The 22,417-nt window shown below is 37.6% G+C and overlaps 1 protein-coding gene across 1 annotated transcript in view; it reads left to right on the top strand.

Moving 5' to 3' along the window:
* Positions 1-22,417, top strand: part of LOC124594843 (probable protein S-acyltransferase 23) — a 62,708-nt gene that overhangs the window by 9,936 nt on the left and 30,355 nt on the right. Inside the window, exons 5-6 of the mRNA XM_047133298.1 lie at positions 4,273-4,418; positions 17,091-17,187. Of these exons, the coding sequence (XP_046989254.1) occupies positions 4,273-4,418; positions 17,091-17,187 (243 nt within the window). The remainder of the gene's footprint in view (positions 1-4,272; positions 4,419-17,090; positions 17,188-22,417) is intronic.

The raw sequence follows: 22,417 nt of genomic DNA, 5'->3' as shown, positions 1-22,417 counted from the left end.
ACACACACACACACACACACACACACACACACACTGCTGTTGTTGAAGTGTCTACTTTATAAATTTCTCTTCAAATATTGATTCAAACAGTGTCCAGAATTTACTAGAACTTAGTATCTACATTGCCTTCCTTATACTCATCATCTCATGTTTGATTTACCAATTTCCAAGTGGTAATATGTATTTTACATTCCAAGAGGATCATTTTGTAGGCCAGCAGTTTTGTGGAATTTTTTTTAGTTTGTCTTCAGCTTTATTTTCTGATATTAATGATCAGAAAAGTCAGTATATCTTGTAAATACTTTACATTTTCCACTGAAAATTTGTGGAAATACTTGGCCTAAGACTGCTGTTAAACTTTCTGATAGCCTAGTAGCAGTGTTTACCATATGTGCCATACCAAAAATGTGTAGGAAGTTATTAATTTTATCTTCAATGCCTGTGTCTTTATTCATGTCTCCACATACTGTTACATTAGTTTTGGGAACCAAGACTCGATTTAATTTGTTGAAAAAAAAGTGTTCAAGTTACCAGTAGGTGAACAATACATGCACAGAATGATTAACGTCTTTTTAATGCATAACTTTGTCAGTTCAATGGCTGTCATTTAAAAATGTTTATCTATACTCATTGTCATAAGATTTTCTTAAGCTTTAAAATCTGTGCCACTTCTGCATAATTACATGGTCCCTTACCATTTAGGGTAGGTCTGCAATAGCAACTTGAACATTAATATAATGATTGCACTATATCCCGTATTTCAGTGTCCACACCAGTGCTCTGAAATGTACACACTGTAATTAAACTTTAAGTTGGTGTACTTTATTTTTAATAAACTGCATACTTAATAAATAATAGATGATTCTGAGTAGATTTTTGTTGTGTGACTCTTAATATTTTCTCTGCATGTTACTGGGTCCATGAAATTATGAGAAATCAGCCGTAACCAAATTTTATCTGCTGCTAATATTTCAGCCATCTAAGGAATTCTGAACAGACTGATAGGAAAGTGCTCCTCATGGAATGTAATAAAGAGGGAAACTGGCAGGAAAACAGGGAACATGTCTCAGGTAGAGATTAAAACAGGGTACAGTATCATAAAGAAACCTGAGTTGGTTGCAGAAATATTTAATAACCACTTTTTGAGAGCAGCAGAGAAGACAGACTGTAATGGTTCTATGGAAGAATCATTTTCCCTCCTACAGAAAGCTATTAACAACGGAATCCCACAGTTATCTTTACCTCCAGTTACTGTAAGCGAAGTCATAAGAGTAATTAAATCATTAAAAAATAAAAATTCTGCTGGTGTGGACAATATTTCCAGTAAAATGCTGAAACACTGTTATAAATTTTAGTCCCATCTTATGCAGCATGTACAATACATCCCTACAAGAAGGGATTGTCCCTGACAGACTAGAATTGGCTGTAGTGATTCCTCTCTTTAAAAAAGGTGATAAAAACAACATTACAAACTATCGCCCAATATCCCTATTAACTTACTTCTTGAAAATTCTTGAAAGACTCATGCATTAGGATTGAAGAGCATCTCAACTTCCACAGTATCTTAAGCAAAAATCAGTTTGGTTTTCGTGCTGGTCTTTGTACTGAACAGGCAATATTCTCTTTCAGCAACCAAGTTTTGGAAACCACTAACAAAAAAATGTCTCCAGTGGATATTTTTTGTGATCTTACGAAAGCCTTTGACTGTGTAAACCTCCAAATTCTTCTGAAAAAGGCGGAGTACTGTAGTTTAGGTGGTACTGTTGGCTTGTGGCTACAATCATATCTAAAGGATCGAAAGCAGACTGTAATGCTAAATGGCTCTTCTGGAGAACCTGCCTCGTCTGAGTGGGGCATGATAACGTGCGGTGTGCCTCAAGGCTCCGTTTTGGGCCCACTGCTATTCCTCATCTTCATTAATGATTTTCCACTTTGTTCTGAGACAAACCGCAAATTTACCCTGTTCGCTGATTATAGCACAATTCTAATTAATGATTTGATAGATCACAATCTTGAACAAACTACAAATACTGTTTTTAATGACATTTTAAATTGGTTTTCCTCAAATAGTGTCTCTCTCATTGCAATTAACTCATTATATGAGGTTCCATACATCACAAAGTAATCTCGATGCAATTAACATAAAATGTAGAGATCAACCAATACTGAATGTTGAAGATAAAAAATTCCTGGGTGCTTATATAGACAGCAAATGTAATTGGTCAGTTCACATTCTTCATCTATGTAAAAAAACTTAGCTCAGCAACATTTGCATTACGGGTAATTTCTTCAGTGGCTGAAGCTGACGCCATCAAGGTTGCCTACTTTGGCTACTTCCACTCATTGAGGTCATATGCTATAATATTCTGGGGAACCAACCACTTGCAAAAAAAGTTTTCACCATCCAAAAAAAAAGCAATCAGAATAATGTGTGGGGTCAATCAGAGACACTCTTGCAGGCACTTGTTTCGAAAGATAGGTATACTAACAACTGCCTCACAGTATATTTTTTACTTGCTGACCTTTGTGTGCAAAAATTATTGTACCTACTGAGACAACCGTAAATTCCATGGCTATAACACCAGAAACAGAAACAATGTCCATGTCGAAATGAAACGTCTCACTCTGGTAAAAAAAAAGGAGTTTACTACTCCAGCATTAAGCTGTTCAATGCTCTCCCACTACATATCAAATGTGTTCACACAGAACTGCCAAAATTTAAACAAGTTCTCAAAGATTACCTGACAGAGAAATCTTTTTATACTGTGGATGAATATTGTACTTTCAATCTTCCGTATACATGTGGAAGAAATCCCTATAACAGGTTGAGACCTTTTAAGAGACAGGAGCCCGGTGTCATCATTCATCCTAAAAGGGTTCTATCCCAATTCTGTTGAGATGCGTGCCACACCTAGTTTAAACTCTCTCTTAATAGGCCCCACTGGCAGAGAGTGTTTCCTTAACATTTTGGAGACTGGCCACTTAGAAGAATATTGAGCCTAGGAAATAAGCTGTTAATGCCATTTTTTAAAAGTAGTACAGGTACATATGTAATTGGTGTATCCTCAGGAGTAATACATACTAAAAAAGGGCCAAGCTTCACGATGTATTTTTCATATTTACTTTAGTTCTTTGATAGCTTCCTAATTTTAAAATAAAGATGACAGGTATAATTCTCCTCCCAATAAAAAGTACAAGGTGAGTTGTTTAGCACAAATTTGGGGCCCTAGCTATACTCGGTCTTGGTCTCCAAAGTGTTAAACATTCTGTGGCAAATTCACTACATTGGTGAAAATTCAGTACATTGGCATATGGTTCACTCTATTATTCCTTGTGGGGGGGGGATAACATTACAGACTGTATTTTAAACACTTCAATATCTGTGCATCAAATAATCTGAACCTAGACCCAAACTTACTCACAGCTGTTACAGCAAGCCTTGTCCCTTGTCATTTTTGTAAAGCTAGTGCCTCAAGCACAAAATGGCACCAGAAGGGAGAATGAAATAGAACTATGTCATTGCAAGAATGTTTTGCATGCAATTATTCCTGTTGCTTTGCTTTGCTTAATCACACAAATATTGTAGAATTTATAGCTTATATACAGTTTGTATACAGACATAAAAGTAATACTTTACGTGTACTCATTAACAAAAAGTTTAATTCCTATTACTAAGCATTCTGTAGTTTAGATTTTGCCATTAGTTAGTGAGGTAATAGCAAACTCAGTATATGCAGCAAAATATCTTGAATGATGTGTGCAAGATAGGTCACAGTACAAAGTGACGTATTAGATACAAGACCTTCCTCTCCAGTTTGTAAAACTAAGTAATAAAATCTGTTGTTACCCATATTGGGTAATTCAAATGAAGTGCATGTTGGTCATTTTGTGAAGCTTTGTGGTTCATTTGTGGCATCAATCTGAGAAGAAACAAATATATTCCACAGAAGGAAATTTGCAGTTGTATATACCTTGTTTTTAGTTTTAATATCAAATTAATATATTCGTAAAATAAGGGAAAGGAATGATGTACAGACAACAAAAACATGTAAGAGAAAGCAGCATTCACACTAGCTTTCGAGCACTAGCTCTTTGTCCAGCAGAAGTACGGACAACCACACAGGCACCCAAATGTACACTCCTATGGCCACAGCAAGATTCATTAATTAAATAATTAATGTATTCTGATTACTTGTTCACATAAGGCATTCCTGTAATTCATGTAACAGACAGCTGGCAACCAGCTAACAGGTCAATATTCATTTGTTTCAGAGCAAAATTGAACTAGACCCAAAAGACAAGAATGGAAAAACACCACTCCAGTTGGCAAAGAGCCACAGACATAATGATATTGTTCAGATTCTGTTAGCTGAACAGAAAAGAAGGGCCAATTGGATGCCACCAATTTCAGAGATATGGTAAGCAGTATACATTTTGTGCTTAAGATGTTGTAACATTTAGGCACACACTTTAAATCCTTTCCCTACACCCATTAAGCTAGATACTGAGTTGGAGATTTTGCTGTTGCCAACTGACAATTAATAGGCAACATCCTGATTATTATTTCTGCACAGTAATAAAGTAGTTGACTTCTATTTGAATCCTCCATTTGTATCATATGTTGCTCAAAGACAAGCAATAAAATTTACTGCAGCTAGAGAGAATTTTTTTTATGACTTTCCATCCTTGATGCGTCCCAGAGATATGAGCACAATTCTGCATTTCACAGTGGATGTCTTAGCTGGAGCAATTAATTTCCTTCTGAATAATAACAGCAGTGTTATATCTCCAGAGGTGTTGGTATGTTGCACAATCACACATTTTCAGTCAAAGAGGTTAGTAAGTGGTATTGTCATACATAGGTCCAAATTCATTATTGTAAGTTCGCATAAGAAGGAGAAAAGTAGATTTTGGTTTCATTCATTGACAAAAGTTATTCTTGATGGTGCTTATGATGCAGGAAAGTAGAACACAACACATGCTGATACCTTAAATGTCAGAGTAAGGATAATCCCCCAATATCCACTTCTTTTTGCTGCCTTAGTTGTTATTTGACACACCAAAATTTGTGACGTAATGGTATTTTCCTTTTTTTTTGTGTGCTAGGTTCAGTGGATGAGACTTCTAGCCAAACTCATTAAGTTCTTGTTGATGGTTCTTTGTTTTAAATTTTCTCTCATATTAATATTCTTGAAGTCTCTTACGTCCATGTTACATAAAATAGTACTGGCATACACAATACTGTGGATTCACATGTCTCACTCGTATCCAAGAGAGGCTGTTTCTTTTTCCTGAGAGACAAAACTCCCTCACGCAGGGTGGGAAACTGTACCCTGCAAAAAGAAATTTATCCCCTGCAGTAAAGTATTTTATACCATCTCTAAACTCAGTATTTCACAAAAGCTGCCACCTGTGTGTTTGCTCGTACCTGCATACCTGATACACAACTGTAGACAACCACCAACCGTAATGCCCTATTAAGAAGTTAAGCATTATCCAAGCAAGAAAAGTACAGCCGATCCACCCATCAAAGTGTCTTGTATGGTCAGATATTGTACTCTCACAAATATGCTGCATATCAGTAGTATTTGGCTTGTCTCAGACTGATAGTACTGTGTCATTAAGTTTCTGTATACCTGACCTTTTGTTGGATTTCCTTGGAACTCAAAACATTTGAATAAAAGTAACCCTACCAGTTTGTGTTTGTTCTTAGATATTATTCACATCCAACTTTAGCTGACTAAACAGTCCAAAATTAGTTTTAAAATAACAACAACAACAAAAAATAATGTTCAGTGGTAAATATTTTATTTGTTATTATTAAAGGGGTCTTGTAAAAGAGCCAGCATTATACATTCATGTTGCAGGTAGAGTAACTTGGATGACCTCTTAAATCAAGGAAAAAAAGCAGTAGAAAATACACTTCTGCTTTAGCCAGCAAAAACTTTACGAGGAAGCTACTCCCTAAATGTAAAAATGCTTCTGGGAACAATGTAATTGTGAAGCTATGCACTAAAGCCAATCACAATAAATGAGTTATCAGCTGCAGGAATGTTATTTTTATTCCTTTTGAATATCATAGAGTTGTGTAACTGAGGATAGAACCATCATGAGAAAATTGATAAGATTACTTAAAATAACTGTCTTCAGTATCTGCCTAATAAAGGTCATGAGCTGACAGTTATTTCAAAGTCTTGTAAAAGTACAAATGTTACAATAAAAAAAAAAGTTATGATCTTGCTACCCCAGAATAGCAGAGGAGCTGTTAGCACCAGCCATAAGGTGCTCACATTTGAAGATGACTTTAACTTAAAGTCAAAACGGTTATATTAATAAATATCATTCCAATTTAGACTTATTTTAACCAAATTATAGCACCCGATTACTGCTCTCCTATGGACATGGCCTAGTGAGGTCACTTTACACTTTATGTATGCCAACAAATACAAAGTTCTGTTCCAGTAAAGCTAATTAACCAGATGCCTACTAATTATTTAAATAATTGGTGATTGATAGATGATAGCTGCAAGATACTTCAATTGTTGCAGCTATGAGGTACTGCACTGCCCTATTTAGTAACAGGCACATACATCAACACCGCTGCAGATGTAAGAAGTGTTTGTACTGATGGGATAAAGGCTAATTAAGTGTGATTTGGTTAACTCTTACTCTTACTGCACTTTTGTTTAAAGGTATCTGAGGGAGATGTACATGAATCAAATACTCATGTGTTCATCTTCATTTACGTGTGGTTTGATCAGAAAGTGGAGAATGTTACAAAGACTAGACAAATTGCCCAAGTCAGTCATCACTGGTTTCAAAAAGAAAAGGGGCAAAAGTAAAATACTAGGAAACTAAATAACAAATCAAACAAACAATATCATCTAAAAACAATCAATTATTCATTGAGTGAGTAGATTTTTTTATCTGTCCATTTATGTTGTTGTTATCTTCAATCCAGTAACTGGTTTGATGCAACTGTCCATGCTACTCTATCCTGTGCAAGCTTCTTCATTTCCAGGTAACTACTACACCCTACATCCTTCTGAATCTGCTTAGTGTATTCATCTCTTGATCTCCCTCTACGATTTTTACCCTCCACACTGCCCTCCAGTACTAAATTGGTGATTCCTTTATGTCTCAGAACATGTCCCCTTCTTCTAGACAAGTTGTGCCACAAACTCTTCTTCTCCTCAATTCTATTCAGTACCTCCTCATTAGTTACATGATATACCCATCTAATTTTCAACTCTTCTGTAGCACCACATTTTGAAAGCTTCTATTCTCTTCTTGTCTAAACTATTTATCTTCCATGTTTCACAACCATACATGCCTACACTGCATATGAATACTTTGAGAAAAGACTATATAAACAATAGCCAAGTGGCGGCAGGAGGAGAGACACCATAAAAAATGGTTTTTTACTAATGCAAGCCTTTGGAGCCAGTGGCTCCTTCATCCAGCAGAAGGGTTGAAAGGGAAGGAAGAGGGCTTGAAGGGAAAGGAATCGGAGAGGTTAAAAAAGGGGTAGAGTTCGGAAAAGTCACCCAGCTCAGGTGAGACTTATTGGAGGGGATGAGTGTTTCCTTCTCCTCATGTCCGGTAAGTATCCCCTGACCTGGGTTTCTTGGCGACTTTTACAAACACTACCGCTTTTCCTAAACTTGTCCATTTTTTTCCTCCACCCCTCTTCCTTCCCCTTCAACCCTTCTGCTAGAAGAAAGAGCCACTGGCTCCGAAAGCTTGCATAAATAAAATGTTTTCTTTGTGTGTTCTCATGCTGTCGCTTGGTGAGTAGATTTTTTTGTTTATCCAATTACATGATATTATCAAAAATTATTACTTTTATTGTTAAATCAAACAAACATCTATACAAAACTATACACTCTTGAATCCATTATGCAGTAACTCAACTGGAGAGGCTAAGAGAGGTGCTCGCAATGGGAACAATTGGTGTTCTTATTGATGGTAACTCTTAAATCAGAAACATTCACAGTGTAAAACTGATTGTGAGAGAAAGCCTTTTCAAAGTGAAAATTACTTTTTCCTGCTATTTCACACCTGTCTCATTCTGACTTTAGTGTGCTTGTGACTGCCAGCTACCCGTTTGCCATTCACAGACCGTATCTCCAGGTGGGTGTCATCTATCTTGCTTCTAATGTGTCTGTCTACGTTACCTGCACCAGTAGTTACATAATTTTTCAATTGATTGTCTTTAATAAGGCTTCCATTCTTTTTTGTTGTAAATATTTTTAACCTTATATTTGTTATTTGAGTTCCCAACTTTATTTTACAAAATAGATAGTTCTGACAAAATGTAAATAGTTTAGGACTGAAGGTAACAACTCACAATATACTCTTACATTCACCTCAGCGATGTGGCAGCCTATTTTGAAGATAAGAAATGATTGCAAAAAACCATTAGTTGTACCTCCAACTGCAAAACAGTACTACTGAGTAAATATAAATTTACGGGCAATGACTATGGGCTTATTGAGATGAGTACACATTCCCAGCAGGCAGGCAAATAAAAGGTAAACCGGTGTGTATCATGATTAAGTTTCAATGTTGTTTCCATCTGAATAGAAATACTTTGACTTGTCAGATGATGACCACCGTACTGACAAGGGGAGCCCTCCTTAGGTTGCTTTCCTTCACAGTTGAAACTTCGCAGGATGAAAGGAAGGTTAAAATATACCGTATTTACTCGAATCTAAGCCGCACCTGAAAAATGAGACTCGAAATAAAGGGAAAAAAAAATTCGCGAATCTAAGCCGCACCTGAAATTGGAGACTCGAAATTCAAGGGGAGAGAAAAGTTTTGGGCCGAACCTCCAAATCGAAACAAAGTTGGTCCATTGTAATATGAGACAAAATTTAGGTCGAATGAATGACGATATGGCTACAGTAGTTTGGTTCGAGTCGTAAGCTTAGCAGTTAAGCTTTACCAGGTAGCCACTGCTATGTATCAGACGCTCCGCCCGTATTTATACGGGTACCCTTCATTTTTCACGTGCTTCGTCTGGTTTGAATCGATTGCTTATTTTGCTTTGATCTGATAAGTGCCGTTTTCTTTGTTATAGGTGTTTACGTCACTCTAAGCTGAAAATGCATTACTGTAGTACTGTGTCATGCATTGTTTGTCGCATTCTGATAATGCGTGTTTACGGCCTGTCGCCGCTTGCGGCATGGCTTGCTTTTGTACGCGCTACCGCCGCTTACAATTTAAAAAAAAGAGAGGATTCGTCTCATTAGCGAAAAAATGGCAAGAGACTGCTATTTGTTTTTACTTGCACTGCTGCTTTCTTTGATAATGATCAACAAGAACCAAATAATAGACTGCGTTTGATAGAACATGTTCTGAACGAAAGTTAGGCGAAAATTTTTCTCCGTTTGGAAATCTTTGCGGCCGCTTCTTTAGTACATCAAATTCTGCACAGAAATTAGTCATCTTAGATTTAAAAATCTAGTCAGTTGCCGTGCTTCATTTCTGACTGTATCACTATTAGGCATAAGAATAATACAAATATAAACATGACACGATACGTATATTCTTCCGCTTTTGCTGTTGTCCCACTCTAGTTTCGTAGTTTATTAGGCAGACAGGATTTAAATGAGATAGCAGCAAACACGAAAGAATACATGGCAAAATGTTTATATTCGTATTATTCTTATGGTGAAGAGAATACTGCAGGTATTTCACATTTCATCAGGTTACTATTAGCAACCAACTCTTCTCACAGGTAGGAAAAAATTCAGAACATAGAGTTGGCCATATTGACAAACATCCCAAACAGTCTTGCCAGTCGGATTTTCGTAGCACATTGAAATTCTGCTACATTCGAAGATGAACAATACGGAATTTGTATTTACTTCTTTAGATAATGTATGAAAATGCAGTGGTCGAAACTCGGGGTGGAGAAAAAACAGCTCGTCTTCCACCTTTTTTTAAAAATTTATTTACTGACGCAGAGGTTTTGGCTCCAGTATTTGTCTTTGTGCCTACAAAGCATGCCTGTGTAGCGCTACATATAGTTAGTTGTGGCGGCACCTACCAACATTTTTCAGAACTTCCGCTTGCTTTACACTCGATTCTAAGCCGCAGGCGGTTTTTTGGATTACAAAAACCAGAAAAAAAGTGCGGGTTAGATTCGAGTAAATACGGTAGGCACCTATTCTGGCATAGGAGTTGACAGTAGTTTCGAAGAAAATGGTCAAAGTTTCAATGCCACTTCATCATGCTGCGGTCAAACCGGGCAAGTCAGTAGGACAGTGGCTAAGAGCACAGTTTTGAATTTTTCCCCCATTTTCAAATACAATCTTGCGTCTTTTTTTTTCTTTTGTTGTCACGGATGTATGTGACCTCAATATTTTTTTGAGACAGATATGTAATAGAATTAGTGACAAAATAAATAAGCATTTCAAATCTTATGGATTATTTTATCCTTACAAATTTTACTTAACCTTATGTATTAACAGTAATGGGAAATAAGACATATCAATTCCAGTATTTGAACTTTTCAGTGAGTTTTACTTTTATACTTCCAGAGAACCAGTGCATTCCACAGGGTGATATCTTGTTGTAAAATGTTCAAAGCATAACTGTTGACCATGAGCAAAATGCAAGGCATATATGCCACAATCAGAGTTTTTAGTGTGATTATCATAAAGAAAAGCAACATCATTAATGTTGCTGAATCCCTCATGATCTGGCAATTTCACAGAAAACCTCACATATCGAAGCATTTCCTCAAAAGCTGGAGCCTGAAATTGGATCAAGAAATGTATTTTAATGCAAGTGGCTCAAGGCATGCATTTTAATCACATAACTGGACGCTGTGCTCTTAGATATTGTGCTACTGTCTCACTCGGTCTTACAACGCACAAATGGACTGATGAAGTGACATCGAAACTTTGACAGTCATTTTCTTGAAATCTGCTTGGCACCTAAGCCAAAATAAGTGTCCCTTTTATTTTCACTCTGTGAAGTTTTGACAGTGCTGGAGAGTCACATATGATAGGCTTCCACTGTGAGACTGTATAGGCTATCAAAGGAGAACAGCCCTTTGGTTAATTCTTGGATTGACATACTTATCACCTTGGTAGAAAAGCAAGGGAAAAGAAGGGTATAATTATTTTTGTGAGATATCACTGACAGTTGCTGGGAAATAACCGAATTTAGATGCATGCTGAGGAACTGACTTAACTCAAGGAAAACGCTTGTTTGTATCATAATCACGCACATTTGATTCTCGTGATGTCCTAGTTATAGTCAATTGTAGCCTTTACACAGAAGGGACAAAAGTAATGGGATAGTGATATACACATTTACAGATGGTGGTAGTACTGTGTACACAAGATATAAAAGGGTTGTGCATTGGCGGAGCTCTCATTTGTACTCAGGTGATTTGTACATGGGTACGGAAGGGGGAAGGAGGTTGTTGCATATGGCTTATGACGACAGTGTACAGGTCAAGCGGTCAGGATTTGTAAGTGAGCATCTAGGGCTGCCATTAAATGACACAGCAGAATATTAAATATCTAAACTTTCCACATAATACCAATAGGCACTTAATATTTATACTCTCTATAATACTTTCAGTAAGCTGTCACACAAAACCTATGCAATAAATGACTTAAAAATCGAATGAAAGTTAGGCTTAATTATGGCAGACAGGAAGAAGAAGAGGGCTAACTGGCTTATCGCAAGGCGACAGCTGTGCCAGTCCACGTGTTTGCACCATGTGGTCTCTGCTTACGGTAAGCATTCACAGCTAGCATAGCCTGCAATTTAAATGATTACAAAAACATTGTCTCAACTGGGAACTCACTACCTGGTAAAACGAATCACAGTTAAGGGTTTTGCTCTGACCTTGGGGTGACACCATAAAAAAGACCATTCGCCACCACTGAATCATCTTCTCTCATACATTTAGCAACATAATTAGCATTCATTGTATCCTCTTCAGCTTCCACAACAAAACATTATCTGTGCAGCAGAAATAATATCATTTAAAACAACTGACACAAGAACTGTTTCCTGAACAAAATTATCTTCAATTGCGCGAACAACCTCAATAAATCAACCTATCTTGATATCAACATAACTTTGCTGCCCTCTGGGGGATAACAGCCAAAAGTCATCATATCCTCACTTAACAACTTACAGGGTACAGCAGATTCTCTTTCATCATTACAACTTATTATGATATATCACTTAATACATCATAGATCCTTGCATTCAGTTAACCAGTTAAGCAATTCCCACAAAAAACAGAAAGCATGGACAGAAAAAGAATAAAAGGTTGGGAAAGAGAATGTAGAGAAATGAGTAAGAAGAAAACAAGAAGGCAGAAAAAGTTCATTTCTTTCGTTCTGTAATCAGACTTGTCAAACAGCGTACTATCAGTTTCAGCAACACAAGTGCTAATCATGTTATTACAACTGTGTATGCACTTGAGGCTTCAAGTCACCTATTACCAATATTAAACTATGGACAATACCAGGATCGTCAGGATGCCTCACTTGTTGCTTTTATTACAAGATCTAGATGCTGACTTCACGTCTCTGCCAGGTTTTGCAATAAAAAAATAAAAAAAAACTTTCATCAAGTTCAAGCTAAAAGATTTAGTGCACCAACAATTTTAGAAACCTTGCAGACACGGTATGGAGAGACAGGGGGCTACAGAGCTCTTAAAGCACTCAAGTCTGTGAAGCAAGGAGTAGGAACCTACTTTCTTCATAGGGTGCAGAAATGATGCTTCACACTGCACATCACTGGAAATCAATCGAAAACTGTCAAAAATATACGTTAAAGAACCTTAACTATCCAACCAACAAACATGTGAAGTGCTTATCTAGCAACAAATACACATTTAACATACGTCATAGTAATTCAACTTAAAAAAATTTAAAGTTGAAATCGTCCTAGGTACAGACACCTCCAAAAAAACAGGCAGTAACTGCATAAGGTGCAAAATTTAACTGTGGACTATAATTTACTGACCACCGTGTTGCAACCTGCAGAATGTGGTGCTGACGGTAGGGCGGCGGCTGAGGCAAGTGGGCGGCAGCAGTGGCAGGGAAGCCACTCCGACCGCAAATAGCTTGCCTGTGTGCTCGGTGAGCCACGGCAGCGGCACAGACGTATCACGCATGTTCCTTACATGCCTCGGCACCCGACTTAGAGGTAGTGGGCAGCGACCAAAAAGCTGGGCTAGATGCGACCGTTAAATGGGACTGGAGTGCATGCAAGTAAGCACATGCGCTGTGAGGCATGGCTCACTGTACTCAGCATGCACATGTTGGTGTGGTGCGCTGCGACAGGCAGGCAGTAGACTTTGCCCTGAGCGCTGTTATGTGCGGACGTGGCGTCTGGCGCAGCATAGTAGCTGACATTCTGGCAACACTCAGGCTCAGCTCATAGTGAAATAACAGCAGCAAGTTCTGACCAACCACACAACATTGAACATGAAATGAAACTAAAGGGTCAGCTGATGGACCAAACGGTAGAAACAAATCCCACTTCTGACACCAATGTACATGGGCAGGGAAGGAGGAAAGGTTGTTACATATGGCTTATGACAACAGTGTACCAGAAGCTGAGCAGTCAGGACTTGTAAGTGGGCATCCATGGCCCTGTTAAATGAGACAACAGAAAATCAGGTAAAATAAAGAGAATATATTTCAGTGTACGGTATACAAGGGGTGCACCTAGGGTCTCAAGTTACCAGGTTTAGGCCAGTCTAGGAGGTCCAACAAGTAACTGAAATAGGGCAACAGAAGGGAGGGTGGTTCATATTAATTGATGTTGCTGGCCAATCATGCAATGCATAGCCGGAGGCTTTGCCTCCCACGAAATACGTTTGGTCCGCTCGACTTCTGGATTACAAGAGAGAGAAGCAACTGTGTTCTGCACTGAAGGATGACCTGTATCCCACACCCACAACTAATTGAGATAGGGCAACGGAAGCGAGGCAGTTCATGTTAATTGCTGTTGGTGGCCAATCATGCAATGTGGAGCTGGAGGCTCTGCCTCCCACGAAAGACGTTTGTTTTGCTCGACTTCTGGATCACAAGAGAGAGAAGAAACTGTGTTCTGCACTGAAGAGTGACCTGTATCAAACACACACTATTGGCTAAAATCCATGGTGTGAATTTGTTAGCAGTTTCAGCAGAGGGCTTAAGTCATATCTTGTCAGCAGCTTTACTTTAACTGGACAGAACTGCCTTGTGTCACATAGGCACAGCTGAAGTTGCTCTGGGAGAAAGTTTGTAGAGCTCCGACTGGGGACTTTGAAATAAAATTTTTTAAACCAATTTCCTAAAATATTCCTTGAGTGGCTGCCATCATGTACAGATTCGTGTTTAAAGGTTTCTGACGCGATTATGGCTGCATGGCAGGAGTTAACAGACTTTGAAGCAGAATGGTAGTTGGAGGTATACGCATGGGACATTCCATTTCAGAAATCATTAGGGAGTTCAATATTCCAAGATCCCCAGTGTCAAAAGTGTGCTGAGGATATGACATTACCTCTCACCACAGATAATTCAGTTGCCGACACCCTTCACTTAACGACAGAGAGAAGCGGCATTTGCGTAGAGTTGTCAGTGCCAACAGATGTGCAACACTGCATGAAATAGCTGCAGAAATCAATGTGTGACTTAAGATGAATGTATTCATTAGGGCAGTGTGGCGAATTTGGTGTTAATGGTTTGTGGCAGCAGACAACCAACATGAGTGCCTTTGCTATAACAGCATGACATTGCCTACAGTGCCTCTCCTTGGCTCACGACCATAATGGTCCTAGATGACTGGAAAGCCATGGCCTTATCTGATGATTCCAGATTTCAGCGAGTAAGAGCTGATGGTAGGGTTTGAGTGTGACGCTGACCCCATGAAGGCATGGACCCAGGTTGTGTCAACAAGTTACTGTGCACGCTGGTGGTGGCTCCATCATGGTGCGGGATGGATCCTTTGATCCAACTGAACTGGTAGTTGATTGGAAATGGTTACATTTGGCAATCTGGAGGTCATTTGCAGCCATTCATGGATAGAATTTTTATGGATGACAATGCATAATGTCACCAAATCACACTGGTTCAGGATTGATTTGAAGAACATTCTGGACAATTCAGATGAATGATTAGGCCACCCAGATCGCGCAGCATGAATCTGTCGAAAATTTATGGGACATAATCAAGAGATCAGTTCACATACAAAATCCTGTATTGGTAACACTTTCGCAATTGTGGATGGCTATAGATGCAGCAAAGGTCAACATTTCAGCAGGGGGCTTCCAATGAGTTGTTGAGTCCGTGCCACATCGAGTTGCTGCATTTCATCTGACAAAAGGAGGCCCAACACAATTTTAGGAGCTATCCCACAAGTTTTGTCACCTCAGTGTATAGGAAAGCAAGCCTCAGTGGGAAGAGAGCAGACAACAGTGTTGGTATCTTTATTATCCATAACAGTATTAGACATTTCCAGTCAAACTACACAAATAAAATAAAGTTGCTGGTACAGTGCATTTATGGGGTAATACTAATTTATCGATTTCATTCATTGTTGAGCTCCATGGGTATGGATTATATCATTTAGGAATATGTCATCCATCCACTTTTTTATATATTTTTATTGATGGTAGTAAGTGTTTTGAGCTTTCACCGATCTTTAATTGGCGTTATAGATGTTTAATCTCCAGTTAGTACATTGTTAAAAACATTGACTGCAGTTTGGATGCAGCAGCTGACTTTCTATTCTGTTTGTTGTCGCTCAAGATTTCACATTTGTATTAGGGCCACAAACACTTTTTCTTTGCATGTAGTATGAAACATTCTCCTGTGAGGATTATATGTGTGAAAAATTGGAGCAACAAGTGGAATAGGAGAAGGCCAGCATCAGAATTCAAATTGCAGTCGATGTTTTTTAAAGTACCAACTGGAGATTAAATATGTATTACTCCAGGTGACGACAGGCAAAAGCACGACATTTGTATTGACCTATATCAAAATAAATTAAGTGGCTGGGTACTGTATTTATTAAAGTAATATTGAGTAATGGTGTGTTTCCATTACCTGAAACCACATACAGCTCTAAAAGTAAAGCTCTCAGATACCTTGTCACACACTTTTTCCAACCATTTCTCACTAACATAGGTATCATTGTAAATAATGTGGGTGTCAGTACTAGATGACTGAGGGTTTGAATTGAAACATGATACTATCAATACATCAGTATCTTCTGAACTTTAAAGTGAGGCAGAACAGTTCCTCAAAGGAAACGCTCCTTATAGGTGTCCAGCGAGGAGAAGTGGGCATCATAAAGTCTGATGAATGTATTGAAATATGAAGAAAGCCCCTAGGAATGGGTGGATCATATTACCAGCATGATTCATTACATTACTCACATGTCTTTGCCAAAACCTTCATGCTATTACAGAAGAAACCTTGCAGCCTAATCACAGAAAAAATCCTCCAAACCACCACCACCACCACCACGACCTACTCCTGCCAGGTCAGGGACCTGAGCAGGACACCCCATGGCTGATGAGAACTAAGGATCACTGTAACACTGAATTATTAAAGTAGTCTTGTTCGGAGGAAGAATCCAAATTCATCCACATGATGAAGTGGGAATAAGGGCAAAGTCGATTATATAGCGGGGTGTGCTTCACAAAATTTGGTGTAAAGTTTGATGAATATGATTTTCATGCCTTTCTCTAACACAAAGGGGGTGCACTTTCTAGACTGGACAATTTTTGTCATACAAGTAAAATTCCCTGTTGAAAAATTCAACCATTCTTTCAAAATCTGTTAAATCGTGTTATGAATTACAAGTAACATGGAGAAAACTGGTTTTGGATGTAATTTGTAAAGTAGACTTTGAATCAACTTATAAAATATCATGAAATTGAAAAGATGCAGTTGTAAGCAGGTATATAAAACAGCATTTATTTGCACAGGAGCTCTGCAGTGGATAGGGTATAAACAGACTGGCTTTATCTTGTATCAATATGGTGCATGATCTAAAATTTACTAATACATATCCTCCTCCTATTTGGAAGTCACGTTTGTTCCCATTTATTGCAGGGCTCTTCTTTTTGGAGGAGCAGGGAATTCTAAAGGCCCTTTGCTACTTTTCATGGGATCAGTTCTTCTGTGGGGTTATCCTATGTATCTACTGCGGGTAAATACTTCCTCCTGCTACTTTATGCTTCTGCACTGCATGAACTTAGTTTTCACAGTAAGAGCTACTATACTATATGAAGCAGGAAGAGAAGAAATTTGCCAAACACACGCTATATGCATGTTGCATTCTCAGTACTATTATTTATGAAAAGGTTACTGGGCAGCCTAATAGAAATACTCATAAAGTAACATACTAGTTCTAGATTGTGTTATATGATCCAGAATGTACAAGATGTAGAGATGTTTTTAAAAAAGAATGCAAGAAACACTACATAATATCTTCAAGTATGTGGAACAATTCTGTATTTGTATACTTGTACGGTAGCAGCCTGTATTACCAAAATTTAATTCACGCATAAAACTTGACAATACAAACTATACATTGGCACACAGCATAAATGCTTAACCTAGTGCGGGAAACTTTGTGGATGGCATGCACAGTCCAGGTAGTAAGGCAGCTTGTGTTATCGGCAAACATTTCTAATCACATGTTTAACTTTACATATCTGTGGATGGAATATATGACTAGCTCCTAATTGCACAGTAATGCCAGTACATTCCAATGCTGCCATGCATCTTGAGAAGGTCTGCCATGTTAACTTCTCCATGCTGTTATATTTTGAATCTGATATGGATTTTTTTGTAGTTACATTAAACAATTGAGGCTAAAGCGGGATTGAATCCAACATATGTAGAAATTCAAATTGGTTGGTGTGACATCATCTTCTGGTAACACATGTTTAACAATAATGGAAATTCGTGGATGGAGCAACACACAAAATGAGGCAAAGATTTCGTTTCTTTTACAGTACACAGTGTGGTAAATATAATTCGTAGTTATGTAAATTTTCTTACAGAATTGTAGTATCTGCTGCTAGGCAGCCATTCTGAGCATCTTTTCCATGATTCTTCCATTTCGTAAAACTCGCCAGGCCTTTTTCTTTCCTCTTTCCTTCCCTTAACCCTCGTGCCAGGAGGATGAGCCACTGGCTCCAAAAGATAATGCATTTCCAGATCTTGTGTGTGTTTTCACCTGTCTTATTTCAGTGCATTATTGGCATGACTGGTTTAGATTAATGACTACTTGTCATCAGGTTTCCAAGACGTGTTCTAACTGGGTCATTCCATGTCAAGACACCTAGGCCATGACACTCATTATCTAGTTGTGAACTGAGATTTTGTGTGCTGCTTTGTTTTTTATCTATCATGAACTTTTGGCAATTTTTATTGATTTATTTACGTTCTGTTGGTAGCAATTGCTGGAAGTGTGATGCAAAACTAAGAATTTGAAAATTGGCTGCAGCTTTTAAACAAAAAATGATATGCTGACAGTTTTTTCCCCTGAATATCCTTTCAGGCATGTCATTTCTGAAAACATGTTACAATTGTCCAATTAAATTTTTGTAAATTAATGTTTTATAATTTTATTGTTAAATTAGAAAAAATATTTTGGACAATTGCCCCCCCCCCCCCCCCCCCCTGGAAAAAACTGAAAAAGTTAGAAAGTGATCTACAAATAATCAGGTTTCATCACACACAAAAGCTGTTTTGAGAAACGAATGGCACTAGAGGGCAACTTGTACATTACATGAGATATGAACACTTTCTTACCTCTGCCATAACCAAATTAACTCAATGTAAAAATACATAGCATTTTGTTTATAATATTTAAGCATTTTGTTAAAACCTAATATTATCAACACTGCACAAAATGCTGGTGCCACAATCTGCATTAAAGTTGATTCGGAACAACACGTGACGAGATATGAACTTCACACAGGATATGAGAGAAAGAAACATCACAAACATGATTATTAGGCCAGTAGAACGGGGATAGTCCTTGAGAATGCATGAACCTTACTGTAACATCTCCTTCTTCTTAATTCACCTTCTCAACAATTCTCAAATACCAAGAACAGTCATATGCACATGCAAAATAGCAGTTGGGCTGCACACTATGTTCTGGCATTAGTGGTGGAAGTGCATCTGAGAAATCCTGTACGATACTAAAATCCGTGTCACAGCTCAGCCTTTTTGCTTCAATCATGGTTGGTGATTTTTGTACAATGTGATGCATAGATCATGTTCCAGGAATTGTTGAGAAAGATAATGTCTGACTTGTACCATTTCATCTTTTGAAAGAAAGAGAACTGAAATGCCTTGCAGGTTCTCACGACAAAATTCAAATACCTGTGAAGCTGTAAGTATTTGATCTCTATAAACTCTTCGTAAACTTGTTTTTGTGACAAGTCTTAACAGTGCCACCAGTACCATCACAGGGAGATTTGCCACGGCTGGTAGCAAAAAAGGACCAGCTGCACTTTGTTGAAGTCATGTTCATTGTAGCAGATATTTCTGAAATTCTTAAAAGTTTTATATTGTGCAGCACAACTATCAGTGAAATATTCAACATACGCAAGATGAATGTCTGGAAATTCACACTTTAAAAAATTCAGTACAGTCTTCCGAGCCTGGTACACCAAGGCAACCGTATGTTCTACATCATCACAAACAATACAAATAATTTTTGCATGCCACTGTTTATGCTTTTTGTAATATATATCGACAGTGTGAAAAGTGCAGCTGCCATTGTTCCAATGGTACCCCTGTACTTCATCTTGAACAACAAAATTGAGATTTTTCACTTAAATCCATTAAAATTAAAACTGATCCTTCATCAAGCATTTCCTCCTTCATTTTCAGATAATCAGATTGTGACTGAGAAAGTGTGTGGAGTGAGTTTTTCAATTTTCTTAATAAGTGTCACAGAATTCTGATAGAGAAGTGATTTGAACACTTAGAGTCGTTCTATCAGTTGATTCCCATTGACTGTACTGAACCATCTCATCAGGTTCATAGTCTTGTATTTCATTTTCTAAGTGGGTTTGAAGCAACGAACTGGTGGGGAATTTTTCACAAAGATGAAGCATACAGGCTCAGTTATTTATATCACATGTTGTTATTTTAATTAGATCTACACACACACACACACACACACACACACACACACACACACACACACACACACACGTGGTCGAAGAGAAGCAAATTTTGAGAATCCTACTTTCTCTTCAGGATACTTTCTTTATAGAGAGAATACAGTTCGGTTGAATTACTTAAGATGCTTTCGTTCATAGGTATTTTTGCTGGTGCTCACTTTGTTTCTTTCCCAGGTGTTATTCTTGTGTTTTCATCATCCAAATAAAAACTCTTTACTTTTTGCACTGTATCATGTGGCAATGTCTTTCCCTTTTCTGCTCAGCCATCAATAAAACACCCTTTTCCATTAAAAGAGCTCTTGCTTGTCATACCAAATATTCAGAAACCTGATTATTGGAACTGACTTTCTGTCGAGACCAAGTTAGCAGCACAAGAGCAAGTAACAGAATTTTTTCATGATTATTTGCATATTTAATTTTCTGTTTGATTTTGTCCATGAGGTCATTATGTTCTGCCTTTTCTTCCAGTTCTGTTAAATCATTGTCAGGGATAGTGCTTGCATCAGCAGCCAGCTCAACTTGACATGTATGTGAAATCTTAGTTTTCAGAGCCCCAGCTGCTGCATACCGACTATGCCGAGAAACTGAATGTAGATTTGCAGGAGATCCTCCTAAGGTAGTTAAACTAGTATTGAGCACGGATTTTTCAGGAATCTGCACCTTCACGTTACTGTCATTTATATAGTCTGGTGGTGATCATCACTTGCTTGTTTTTCATTAATAAGTTTGATACAGGTTGGTCACATTTTATCCCCAGGAATAACACTAAAGCCTCTCATTTTGAAGGTTTTTGCCTTTTCTAAACTAATTTCACGTAATCCAGATGAAACAGATCCTTTACGGCACTTGAAGGGATCACAGCAAATTTTCTTATGTAGAGAGAATCTGTGCAGGTACCTGTATTTGTGTTTAACACACACACACACACACACACACACACACACACACATGAAACGTAAATCATGGAAGGAATGACTGTTGCTTCGCCATAATAAAAGTTCTTGTTCTTCACTGGTCAGTTCATTCACAGAAGTCGGGGCATTATCACATATATCTTGCACATACTGTCCAAGAAAACACTGCACATTGCCTATTTGTACTTTGCATACTGCTTCAGTCATAAAACCAATATTTGTCATAAATAATTCAAAAGTAATTAAATAATAAAAAATCAATCTATTCCATTGTCTCATTACAGAAGCATTTCACATTATTATTGTAACATTAGGAGAGTTACTTTTGTTTTGTAATGAATAGTTAAAAACCGTGACAGTTGAATTTTTAACCAATAATTGACAGTACAACTCAGAACTGCATGCTCAGTGCACACGACTCGAAACAAAGGAACTGGATGATTCAATACATGTAATGACAATAAAACAGTGTTCTCAGATATGATTTGTTCCTAGGTGAAATCCAGTATAGCCAACTTCAGCAATTTAGCGGTGACGTGGTAGCCATGAATTAGCAACTTCAATATTTCTTCTACAATAATGTTTTTTTTTCACACTTCCTATTATTTCTACAAACTGATTACTTTTGTGTAACATAATGAAATATTTATAACAATATTGTAAATATTTCTAAGGTATCTATGAGGGGGCAATACCTTTAAAAAAATTATAATGTTCATGTATGGATTTTGTTTAAAAGAAATTATTTACAATTTTTTCTGCAATGTAGATGATGGATATTCACTACAAGAAGCACGACTATAAAAATATAAACTTTGCTCTTTAATTAATATTGCATTTTTAAATTATAAAGGAGCTTGTCTATGAAAGCTTGAATTCCTGAAGCTATACAACTTCTTTTTATCATAAGTGAAAAAGTAATTGACATGCAACATTTACATTTTGGAAATGTGAATATATCTAGGTAAACTTCCACTACCCAAAATTTCTGGATGATTTGGTGTGGAAAGACCCAACTGCATTAATATTGCAGTGGTCATAATAAACATTTGAGTTTCCTCTCCTGTAGCAATTTCATCATCTCTGGGCAGTACTTATTAAAAAAGCAAACTAAGCATTAGACTCTGAATGTATATACCAGTTTATATGTCTGAAAAATTGAGTCAGTATCCCATCATGATGAATGCACATAAGATTTTGCACGAAGTTGATAACATTATGAAAGTATGTAGTGCAATCACAATGCTAATTTGTGTATCGCAGTAATAATTGATGATGATGCTTGTCTTAGTTAAGTGGCATGCTGTCTCTGCTC

This window comes from Schistocerca americana, chromosome 2, assembly GCF_021461395.2.
Source record: "Schistocerca americana isolate TAMUIC-IGC-003095 chromosome 2, iqSchAmer2.1, whole genome shotgun sequence".
NCBI lineage: Eukaryota > Metazoa > Arthropoda > Insecta > Orthoptera > Acrididae > Schistocerca > Schistocerca americana.
The sequence above is the reverse complement of the archived record's forward strand: the minus strand, read 5'-3'. Positions and strand labels throughout refer to the sequence as shown.